Source organism: Ochotona princeps, chromosome 26, assembly GCF_030435755.1.
Source record: "Ochotona princeps isolate mOchPri1 chromosome 26, mOchPri1.hap1, whole genome shotgun sequence".
In the NCBI taxonomy this organism is placed as follows: Eukaryota; Metazoa; Chordata; class Mammalia; order Lagomorpha; family Ochotonidae; genus Ochotona; species Ochotona princeps.
This window is the reverse complement of record NC_080857.1, coordinates 30,591,931-30,603,999: the sequence shown is the minus strand read 5'-3', so window position 1 is coordinate 30,603,999 and position 12,069 is coordinate 30,591,931. Positions and strand designations below refer to the sequence as shown.

Here is a 12,069-nt window from a genome sequence, read left to right as displayed (position 1 = left end):
ACAGGCCACGTGGGAATGTTGTTCTCCAACTCAGGTTCTGCAGTTCTTTCTTCTCTGACCTGTGCAAGCACCAACCATTGGACTCACCATGTCCCTTTGTCCAAGGCTGCCTGCCACAGCTGCATTGCCAACCTGACTGTCCCTTCTCTCTCCCACCTCTGTGGAGCCCACTCACTCAGCATTGAGCCCCATTCCTCTTCTTGCTCTTTGTAAGATCCCAAAGTGCATTCCTGGGAACATGGACCCTTCAGTTGGGCTGCTAAAAAAATCCCTCTGGAAAAACTGGCAGAGGGACTGCCTCGCATTAAGTTGCCAGAAAATCAAGGGCTCCAACTAGGTGTGTGTCCAATGATCGCTCTGGGTTTCCTTCCACTTTCTGTGTGACTTCCAGGGTCTAGCATGTTTTCTTGGAGGGAACTTGGAGCTGAGACAGGTCGTGGGCCGCAGGTGCAGTCAAGAAGTGCTGCAGCCCCCATGCCAGCATAAACACTGGCAGAAGAGGTAGAATTGGGAAGAAGGACAGGCCAGCTTGACAGAGCCCCACTCCTGGTGGGGCGAGTGAGGTGAAGCAGCACTGGAGATTCCAGAGGCCACCACAACCAGGGAATGCATTTTTTCCTCTCACATGTGGATTTGCTCAGCCTGTGAGCAGGCAGTTCTGTAAGCACCTTTGATGTGATCATTGCAGACCACGACCGAGGGAGCTGAGCATCACCCCGTCCACTCACGGATGCCAGAACTCAGCATCAGAGAGAAGCTGCACACTGAGCACTGGCCTGGCAGTCCAGGATCACTGCCCACGGCCCCTGCCTGGGCTGGTCTCACCCGTCAGCCAGAGTTAGGAAGGCCTCCGGAGCATGCTCCAACTGCACACCACAGGAGGCCTGTCCCTTTGGAGTAGGAAGGGCCTGAGGAAGTCTGTGAAACTCCTAGAACTGCTATTCCCTAGAGACAGATCTTCCCGGGGCAGGACGGACGGATGAGACGTGGGGATGAGGAGTGGGCCAGAGCAGGGTCCGGACGATGCCAGAGTAACATGGGGAAGCAGGCTTATGGTTGCTGCACCAGATGTTTGGGTTCACACAGTGGTTGTGTATACGAGGAGCCATGCCCAAGTGCCAGCATGCCCAAGCTGCCTATGGAGGAAGTGTTTTACCAGGGTATTTCCCAGTGAAAGATGCAGGCAGAGTGTGCCCAGAGCCAGGCTCCTCCCACTCTCCTCTGCTGTTGGTGTGTTCTCTGCTTAGGAACGAGTAACCTCCCAAGAACATCTGTGATGCACACATCATACACACGTGTGCATTGACACCGCCAGGTGCACACAATGTGCAGACACGTGCATCAGCAAGTCCTGGCTGGCACAGTCATGTAGAAGATGCTGCCCAGAGTTTCCATGTGACTGCCCTGGAGGCTCAGGCTTTCACAGCAACAACCCAGGGAGGAGGCAGCTCATCTCAGGAAGCCCAGATGCGACCCAGGGACACGAGGGCTCTTTTCAGAAGAGCGTGGCCCCTGCAACAGGAACAAGCTTTCCATCCTGCAGAGACCACTTAGGGGAATTAAGTGAGCAAACAGGGATGCTGTCAGCTGCTGGTTCTTCTGCCCACGTGGGCCAGGGCTCACATTGGAGGAACCACACACTACCAGCATCGCTTGGCCAGTGTGGACCACTTGAAGGGTTTTCTGGAGAAGACGAGGAAGGGAAAGGAGTTGGGCAGCCTTCGAGGGTCACTTTGCTTTCTTCCTCCTGCCAGCTTGCAAGGTGATGATTCCTTTTCCAAGTGGCATGAGCTCACAGCCACGGCTTCCAAGAGTTAACACGGATTTCACCTGTGTCTCTCCAGAAAGAGAAGAAGGGCGGACTACTGAAGCTGCTAGCCGGCGCCTCCACCAAGAAGAAGCCACGCTCCCCAACGTCTGTCTCTCCGACCCACGACTCCCAGGTGGCCATGGACGTCGTCCTCCAGGGTGCGATGGGCCCTGAAGTGTCCTCGCTGTCCATCCACGGCAGGGCTGGGTCCTGCCCCATAGAGAGCGAGATGCGAGGAGCCATGGGGCTAGAGCCGCTACACAGGAAGGCTGGATCCTTGGATCTCAACTTCTCTTCATCCCCTTCCCACCAGGCACCTCTTTCCATGGCTGCCATCCGCCCCGAGCCCAAGCCATTGCCCAGTGAGAGGTAAGGTGGGGTGTGGCCTGCAGCCTGGGTGGCTGCGCTTCGGGGCCCCTGGCAGCCGAGCCACCTGCAGCGGATAGAGACAGTGGGGTTTCTCTGAGGACCAGTTTACCAGATGCTCTTGCCAACCCAACCTCCCTACCCCCAGGTTCCCAGAGCTTGGTGGCAAGTATCAGGGCCAGGGTGTGGTCCATATATTGACCCAACAGGTTCCTACTGGTGAACCAGTGAGGAATGTGTGGGCAAGTTTTTCAGAACTGATATGGTTCCAGGAGCAAGTGTGAGAGCTCTGGTCAGAGGCACTGTGTTCTGCCAAGTGTGGGGTTCCCAGGAGTGGGCCCCAGGGCTGAGTCCCCCTTGAACAGGTGCCCCACCTTCTTGGTGTCTTGCATTCTGACATCCTTGCATTGTATCTCCTCACCCAATGCTGGCTGCCAGTGTATGTATTGTGTTAAGTTGAACCATATGAAATGAATGACTTTCAACCATTTTTTACACAAGGTGACAGCCTGCGATAGTCTGGTAGCTGAGTCGAGCTGGGAGGTGTGGCACACCTGGGCTGATGCCGCAGGGCAGCAGGTGCCCAAGAGTCCCATGTCAGGAGGGCCAGAGGTGCTCACCTCCTCGCAGGAGGCATCTGAGGGCAGTCCAGCCTCAGAGGCTCTCAGATGCAGGCTCCGAGGAATGCCAGGGGAGGCGATGGGTGTTGAGGCAGGAGAATGGGAAGATTCTAGCCATGTCAAGTCTCAGCACTGCTTGAGTAAGAAAAACATGAGCATTTTCCTGGAAAAGAAATCTCAGCAATGTTGCCAGAATCCTTTTGCCCAGAGTGCGGTGCTATGCAAGTAACACAGGAGGTGTTACATGTGCCTGCTAAGCTCCTGGACCCATTTCTGGGACCACTCCCCTAGCGCAAGTAAGACAGAAGATAGGCTCCAACCTCAGTGCCTGCTAAGCTCCTGGACCCCTTCCTGGGGCCACTCCCCTAGCGCAAGTAAGACAGAAGGTAGGCCCCAACCTCAGTGCCTGCTAAGCTCCTGGACCCCTTCGTGGGGCCACTCGCCTAGCGCAAGTAAGACAGAAGGTAGGCCCCAACCTCAGTGCCTGCTAGGCTCCTGGACCCCTTCCTGGGACTAAGGTAAGGTTCCATACAAGTGGGGCGGCATCTACTTCCTGTCAAGGACCAGGTACAGGTGCTATGCTGTTCCATGGCAGCTGTCAGCTCTGCCTTTGTAATGGAAGATAACAGAGCTGTGCGTCCACAGATGGCCTGGATACTCTACTAGGGGATATCGAACTTAGGTTTCCTAATATTTTATTATGTTTTGAAACCTTCTGGTCTCTTTTTCAACCATTTTTAAGTGTGCCAGGTTTCTTAGCTCTTATGTGGCACCGTTAACCACAGACCACAGCCTGAGAAGCTCCATCTAGAGGAGGCTTTTGAGTGAGCCTGCAGTGGCCATGAGGTCCAAGGTCCCGCAGAGGTGCTGTGGGCCAGCAGTCACCAGTGACAGGGAAAGCTGGCACTTATGCTCTTGGAATCACAGTAGCTGACATCTACTGTGGCAGGGATGAGTGCCAACAGCTGAGACAGGAGCCAGTGCCAGCATCCGCAGCAGCCTTGCCCAACCCCAGCGTGTTCCCTGCAGCCTCCTCCCAAGTGTTGGCTGCTTCAGCATCCTCACTTTATAGATGAGGAAGCAGTTTCCATAAAAAGTTAGCTAGCTTGCTCAAGATCACACAGTGAGGTGGCAGCCAAGCCAGAGATGCAACCAAGGGATTTGGATCCTCTGAACAGCCTCACTTCGTGGGGCACAAGGTCAAGAGCCCCAAAACACTCCTAAAGGCCCAGGATGGGGGCCATGTGGCTTGAGAATATTGTGGAGCACATCACAGTCCTGCCAGGTGCAATGCCTGCTCCTGAACCCTACACACACAAACACATGCACATATACACACATGCATACACACATGTACATCCACACGTGCACATATACATACATGCACACGCATGACACAGAAGAAGCCCTGGGGGGAGACAGGGTTGCCGTGCACTACCTAGAAGTCTGCCATTCTTCAGAGCCAACAGGCCAACTCTGTGCCTTAGGATGAGAGGCCGCCATGGCTGGCACTGGTGGCACAGAGGCAGAGAGCTACTGGCCTGGCCCACACTGGAGAGGTTCCCTTAGGAGAAGGGTGAAGGAGGAGAACATGCATGTGTGTGTGGTGTGTATGAGTTTGTATGTATGTATGTATGTGTGGTATGCATGGCTTTGTGTGTGTGTGGCTTGTGATATGCATTATTGTGTGTGGCGTGTATGTATGTACATATGTGTGTGTATATGTGATGTGTCCATGACTTAGTATGTTTGTGGTGTGTGGTGTGCATGGCTTTGTGTATGTGTGTATGTGGTGTGCATGGCTGTGTGTGTGGTGTGCTTGCCTTTGTGTGTGTGTGTGTGTACATGGCTGTGTGTGTGTACATGGCTGTGTGTGTGTACATGCTGTGTGTGTACATGGCTGTGTGTGTAAGCTCATGTGTATGTGTAGTACATGCCCACGTATTTGCTTGTGTTCCTGTATGGTGCATCGGTATGTGAGTGTGGTATGAATGTGTGATGTTGTATGTGCCCATCTGTAAGGTGGACAGGAGTCCCACCTCTCCCTGGACAGCAGTGCAGTGCACCTAGACTCTGCAGGGTGGCGGACCTGCTGCTAATTTGGATGGGCTGTGACACGTTCCATACTCTTCTCCAGCCATGGAGAGCACACTCCCTGTGTCCCCTCCATTTTTATTTTCAAAACAGGGCTCCCACACTCTCCATAAAAGGCCGTGCAAACCTATGCTCTGAAAAGCTGTTGGTGTCTCTGACTGGCAGCTCCCAGCATCACTGCCTTTATCCAAGTATGCTATCTCATCAAGAACAATTGTACCCAGAGACTCTGTTCCCACTTCATCCCCTCACTTCCTGCAGAACTCACTGAAAAGGAGATTTTCAAGCATAGCCTAGAACTAAACTGCTAGTCAGGTCCCCAGACAGAACCCGCCCTTATCCCAGGCAGTCATAGGCTGCTGGTGTCCATGGGAACCCAGTTAGGTTGGAGCTGAAGCCGTGACAGGGCCATGCAGAGAAAGCACTGGGGAATGGCCACCATGCCAGCAAAGGTGAGAGTCGCTGATGGCAGAATCCCTACATATTCACCTGAATGCCAGACATTCAAAAGGAGCCTGGGCTGTTGTGAGCTCCGTGTGGTTACTGAGATGGGGTTGCTGGTAAGAGGGCAGCTGGGGGCAGTCAGAGTTGAAGTTCCCATCCCATAGTATGGAGAATGAGCCACTGGCTGCAGGTGCCATGGGATTGCTGTCTGGCATTGCTCAGCCATTTCTACACACAGACCATCTTGGGACCAACTGGGGAAGGCAGAAAGCACAGCTCTTCTTACCACTATAGGGAGGAAGTCTGGGTGAAGGTACTACAGAAGGCACGTCAAGGCAGTTGCTTCCCACAGCCCATGGTAACAACCTGTAGGAACCAAGTCCCCAGTGTAGTGGACAAGCCAGAGGGCCAGTTACCAGTAACTTCCAAAGGCAGTTAAATCTAAGCCACCTAACATACTCTTGAAAGGATACACAGAGCTAAATTTCTGGAAGCTGCTTGGGGGATTCACAGCAGACTGTGGTTATGGAATACAGACATCATGCGTCATGCGTCATCAAATTAAAACCATCTACTGGCCTCATCTGACTAGTAGGGCTGGCAGTGGTCAGACCTAGCTGGGGCCAGCTCCTCCTTGGGTGCCTACCTGCCTGTTGTTGTATGTCCCTGATGTGGCAGAGTGGCCAGGAGAACATGGATGCATCCGTCACCCATCAGTCATTTCACCCTAAGTTTCTTCATCTCTTGAGTCCCAGTACCCACATAGGTTAATTGATAGATTAATACCTCAAAAAGTATGAGTTCACAGTATATATGACATATATATGTCATGTATACATACATGTATATACGCATACATATATATGTCATATATGTATATGTGTATATGTATATATGTATATATATATATGTCATATATACTGTGACCTACTTAATGCAAGTAGGATGATGATGGTTATGAAGCTCCAAATCTGCCCTGACCCCATGCATCTCTAGCAATCCTTTTGTCTTTAGATTGATTTATTTGACAATCAGAAGATCAGAGAGCAGGATAGAGGGAGAGCTTCTATCCATGGGTTCACTCCCAAATGGCCTTAAGGGCCAGATCTGTGCCAGGAATTCCATCCTGGTCTCTCACGTGACTGACAGGGGCCTAAGTACCTGGACCATCCTCCATTGCTTTCCCGTGCCCATTAGTAGGGAGACTGATAAGAAGTGAAGCAGCTAGAATGTGAAGTGGCCCTGATACAGTATGCCAGCACCATCAAAGGTGGCAGCTTATCCACAATGCAGGCTTAATCATTCCCTAGGTCTCATTGGGCTGTAAGTCATTAGGCTCTATTAGGATTTAGAAATGCCTAGCTTTGATCCCATCATGTGTTGTAGTAGCCAGAATTGTGACCCCTAAAGTTTCCTATGCCTTTACATATGAAACTTACATGGCAAAGCAGGATCAGGGAGCAGGTTGAATTAAGCTTGCGCTCGGCTGACCTTCACAGGGGAGAGATGGTCCTGAGATCTCCATAGGGACCCAGGACAGAACCAGAGGCTCCTTACAGCAGAAGGGATGGTCAGAATGATGGGCTCTAGAAAGGACTTGAATTGCTCTTGGCATGTTTGAGGAAGAGGAAGGGGCTCCGGGGAAGGATGGTGAGCAAACCTCTAGGTACCAGAAAAGGCAGGGGGGCAAATTCCCTCAGGAACCTGCAGACAGAACCGGACACCTCGATTTTAGCCAAAGGAAGCTATTTCACAAGTAACAGGTGTGTGTGCGTGTCACTGTGTGTGGTCGTGTGTGAGGCAGCTAACAATCCTGGCTTGGAGTGGTGGTTCTAGGTAGGTGGTTTGAATTTACCATTTACAAAGTCTCTCACTTTCACTTCCCTGTTCAGCAAATTGCATTTATTATTATAACGAAAGGATCTCATTAGATAGGTGGCCATAGCTGTAAGCAGAATTAAGTATCCTCAGGAGGTTTAAGGTAGGTTAGGCTGAATGTACCAAATGCATTTTTGACTGGCAGGATTTACTTGGAAAGATTCATTTTATTTGAACGGCAGAATAACAAAGGAGAGTGGAGCGAGGACTTGTACCAGTTCACCTCCCGCCCCCGCCACATGGCCACAATAGCTGGGACTCCACCTGGGTCTCGACCCATGGGAGGGGCAGCATCCCAGGCGTTTCCACTGCCTTCCCCAGTGTGTTAGCTGGAGCTAAAACAGCGCAGCCTCGACTCAAACCAGCATCCATACATGAGATGCCAGCGTTGCAGGCGGCAGCTTAACTCACTCTGCAAGGTTTTCAACTTACAGAGAATTTATCGGAACGTAGCTCCATCCAAAGAAGCATTTGTACATGTCTTCCGGTCAAAACCAACTTCCTAACAGAACACCACATCCCATCAAGGCAGGAACTCATTTGCCCTTGACCATGGCTAAGCAAATGATCTGACAAAGGAACCTCGGGAAGGGCCTTGTGTAGACCGGGCCTCAGCACAAAGTGACTTACATATGCAGCTGTCACAATTCATCCTGATCCTGATGGCTTGGATGAGTGAGCCTCACGGCTGTCTGCATTACAACGTGGCTGACTCGAAGGGGCAGGGCCGCTCGCTGATTTATGGCACCACAGTCCTGACCTGGGCGTAGTGGCCATCCTCAGCTGTTCACAGAGCCTGCGTGTCTAGGACTGAGAGTCGGTGGCTTGCGTGAGCAGGAAGAACAGCTCATAGTCTTGGAATGATCTGGACAGAAACACTGAATGCTTGTCTCCTGTAAATTCAGTCCATATCCATCTGAGCACATTAAATCACTGAATTGCTCAGAAGCACCAAATTACGTCTTTCTAACAAATTACAGTTTTAGAGCTGCTTGTTTGTTTCACATCTGGCAGTTGAGGCAAAAGCCAAAACTTTCATTCAACATCTGAGATGACTCCTGCCCTTCCCCAGCCTTTCCTTTGGGGAAGAGAGGGAAGGAGCAGATGCTGGGAGAGGAAGTAGAGGATGGCAGAAAGCCACAGGTAGGCTGGCCGCTGGTCCTGTGGACCCACACAGCCTCGGTGCTAGACGGGTGGGAGTGGGGTGTCTGGTGACCTAGGCATTCAACTTCACGGTCTGCTGGCTGTATCCCAACAGCATCTGTCCTCCCTTAAGGTGGTCCTGGCAGTGGCACCCTCCACCCTCCCATCCTCCACACCCCTGGGAGCCAGCATCTGGCTCGCTGTAGACGGCAGCAGGAACAGATGCAACCTTCCCACACCTGCAGACATTCCAGGGCTCTTAGACTTGGCTGCTCCTCCGGGCTGGGACTTGGGTGGGGGTCTGTCTTTCTCAGATCTCTCAGGAATATAATAAACACTGCACATCCACCAAGTCAGCTTCAGGAGCCCCTTCTCAATGCTTCCTGCTCTCACCCTCCTGAAGTGAGCTGGGGCCAGGTGCCACGGGCTGTGAGCTCCCTCTGGGCAGGTCTTGGCTTTCTCTGGACATCAGTGCTAACCTAGCACTGATCTGAAGCTGCCAAGAAGCTGTGTGTGCATGGTCCCAGGCCAAATGGGACCCAGGCTGAGGAAGGGTCAAAGTCCCCTTTGCATGAGGTTTGTAGAGGATTCTTTTTCCTGACCTGTCCCCCAGAGTCTGTCAGATAGTGATCCTGAAGTCTGTGGGCTATACTCAAAGAGATGCTGGCTTGGGGTCTCTTTCACTTTGTTGTATAATGTTCTCTTTTCTCAAAGCCCTGAATCCCTCTGTTCTGGTACTCTGGATGCTGAATCCCCTGGAGAACCCCTCAGAGTCAGTGCTGGGGACACCTGTGGGTCGAGGGGCAGGGGAGTGGCAGAGATGGCTCCCAACCTAGCAGGCGGGCCAGCACGCAGGGCCCAAGCGCTGCCAGGGCAGGAGGCAGTCACGGGGCTGGATTCCTCATGGGTGCCTACTGCAGACTTGGACTCTCAGGAAGTAGCCCCTATGATGGCTCCCAAGTCCTGGGGACCCACTCCCATGGGTGCCAGCTCTCTTGGAATCTCTGCAGCTGTCTTCAGGACGCCTGTCTTCAGGGTTTGGTGCCAATCTAATTCTGGGACTCGATGCTCCCTTAGGGCATGTGGGAGACACAGAATCCAGGCTGTAGATGAGGGCGCTGGGCTTGACAGGTCAGGCAGGTCCCACAGCTGAGGGACCCCAAATGCAGGCCCTACGACAGCTGGCTCAGTGCTATAGGCTGCAAGCAGTCTACAGGGCAGACTCCCTCCGTCTACTCAAATACAACACATCAGGTACCCGACTCCTGTCCCTTGCTGTTGCTCAGGAGTGGCCATCAGGGTGACTGAGAGTGAGAAGCAAGATGAACCATGGCCTTCCATGCTCTGAGAGAGGAATAGATAAACGGCAACAGAGGCATTGAGCAGGAGGCATATCCTGGGGTAAGCATGGCTGCTGTGGGCCTGTTCCTCACCCTCTGAGTCTGGGGTGACTGTGTGTGCAGACATTAATGCATAGAGGCATAACTGGACTCTCAGGATAACAGGACAGTACACAGTCCCTCAGTACCCATGAAGGACAGGTTCCAACAATCCCGCACCACAGACACCAAAACCACGGACACTCAAGTGCCTTACAGCAAATCCTGCAGAATTTGCACAGAGCCTCCCCACTTCCTTGGGACATCCAGTACACTATGGATACCATGCCGACTGCTTAGGCATAATGCCGGGGCCAGGACTGTGCATGATCAGTCCACACATTATTCTCGAGGAGCATTTGGCGTTCGTGGTTGGTTGGATAGAGGATGGAAAACTGATGAGATGAACCTGAGGTGACCTGAATGGAGCTGCTGTTTCGGCACCAGGGAGGAGTCGCTTCGAGGGTGGTGGTGAGCATGAGTGGGTGCAGAACCGCAGAAGATTGGAACGGGATGCTTACCACATGCCCCTGAGCTTGCTGGCCGATGCCTGTGGGGCCTGGGCAGAAGGGCCCCATGTTGCTGTGGGAGGGGGGCAGGTATGGGGAACTCTTTGGGCAGCCCTGAGGTTTGCTAGGTAGCATCCTCCCAGGGATGGTCTTGGAGCTGTGTTAGGGTGTGTGTGTGTGTGTGTGTGTGTGTGTGTGTGTGTGTTGGTGCACCATGAGTGCTGTTCGGCCTGGGGTCACCCTGAACTTCCGTGCCCCAGGCCAGCTGCTGCAGAAGGTCACCCCCTGGCCTCTATCCTGGGAGCAGCTGCCTTAGCTCAGAGGGGGTCCTCAGGCCTGTGCCCCCCAGGGCCAAGGGGCAGAGGCTGCAGCCAGAAAAGGCCTCCTCTGGATTCTTAGGATTGTTGGAGTACATTTAAAAAAAAAAATAACTTTTTCTAAACAGTATTCAAATACCTTTCACATGCCATGTAGGGCCCAGACACCTGAGAGGTGGTAGCACAGGAAACAGGCCTGCTTCTCACTCAAGCCCTGGAGCTAAAGGACTGCCAGCTGGGGTAGGCTAATGCAGTGGCCATGGCTGGGGTGTGCGGGTTGGGGACAGGATCTGTGTCAAAGTCCACACTGTGGAAAATGGCTTTTTAATGCTCTTAAATAAAATATGAAACTGTTAGACGGGGCGGAAAGGAAGGGCAGGGGGCCTTGCAGGCCGAGCTCACGCTCCCTCCTCCACCCCGTCTGCTTCCCCCCCGTCCAGATACCGTGTCGTGGTCTCCTACCCACCACAGAGCGAGGCAGAGATTGAGCTGAAGGAAGGGGACGTTGTCTTTGTGCACAAGAAGCGAGAAGACGGCTGGTACAAGGGGACCCTGCAGCGCAACGGGCGCACCGGCCTCTTCCCTGGAAGCTTCGTGGAGAGTTTCTGAGCCGTTGAGCCTCTGCACCCCACCGCCCCAAGAGGAGGCCTCTCAGGAGGAGGCTGCAGCATGGGGATGGGGGGCCGCTGCCTTGGTCAGAGGGCCCCAGGTGTCCTTTGAGGTACCTGACAGGTGGCACTCTGGACTGGGGCTGGGTTGGGGCATGGGGGCCATGCCTTCTCCCACACCCAGCACTGAGGGGGAATTGTGGGTTGTCACACAAATGCTCACTTCTCCATGTGGGCTACAAGAGAAGTACAGGGGCAGGTGCCCCAGCGGGACTGGCAGGTGTAGATTCACAAGGGGGCACAAACTCGCAAGGTAAGCTGGGTCCCAGAGCCTTAGGGGACATCTTCCCAGGCTGACCTGGGCCTGAGCATCCCTGTTGGTCTCTATATACCTCAGTCACCTGCCACACGGTCGCTTGGCAGGCTGTGCACAAGGGTCCCTGGGAGGTGAGGCATCTGTGGGTGGCCAGAGCACATTCTCTGTGTGGCTTTGTCTCGTGCCAGGATTATGAGCAACACTTTTGTTTTGCCACCGCTGTCCCTCGCATTGTTTCTTTCTTACAACATCTTTTTAGCATAAAGCTGTTAGACTTTCTATATTTCTAATAGGTCAGACATTGCCTATTTTCATACATCTGGTGCTGCCTTTTTGTAAAACTAATAACGACTCGGTTGAGCTTGAAAGAAACATGTCTGCAGCAACATCGAAGGGTCAGGGCTTTCACATCTACCATATGAATTCCAGGACTCACTGGGAAGCTGTGTCCTCAGCATGCTGGCGCTGGCGGGCACTCTGGAGGCAGAAGCCAGCCTGTGTGGGTGGCTGAGAGCTGGAACCAGCCCGTTCCTTGAAGCCCTCACCAAAACCCTGGACTCCGTCCAGACCTGGAAACAGGTCAAG

The 12,069-nt window shown here is 53.1% G+C and overlaps 1 protein-coding gene across 1 annotated transcript in view; it reads left to right on the top strand.

Annotated features, from left to right (window-relative positions):
- SH3RF3 (SH3 domain containing ring finger 3) overlaps positions 1–11,315 on the top strand; it is a 309,589-nt gene extending 298,274 nt beyond the window's left edge. The window contains exons 9-10 of the mRNA XM_058655460.1: positions 1,845–2,179; positions 11,001–11,315. Coding sequence (XP_058511443.1) covers positions 1,845–2,179; positions 11,001–11,169 — 504 coding nt within the window. The 3' untranslated portion in view covers positions 11,170–11,315. The remainder of the gene's footprint in view (positions 1–1,844; positions 2,180–11,000) is intronic.
- The last annotated feature ends 754 nt before the right edge of the window (positions 11,316–12,069 follow it).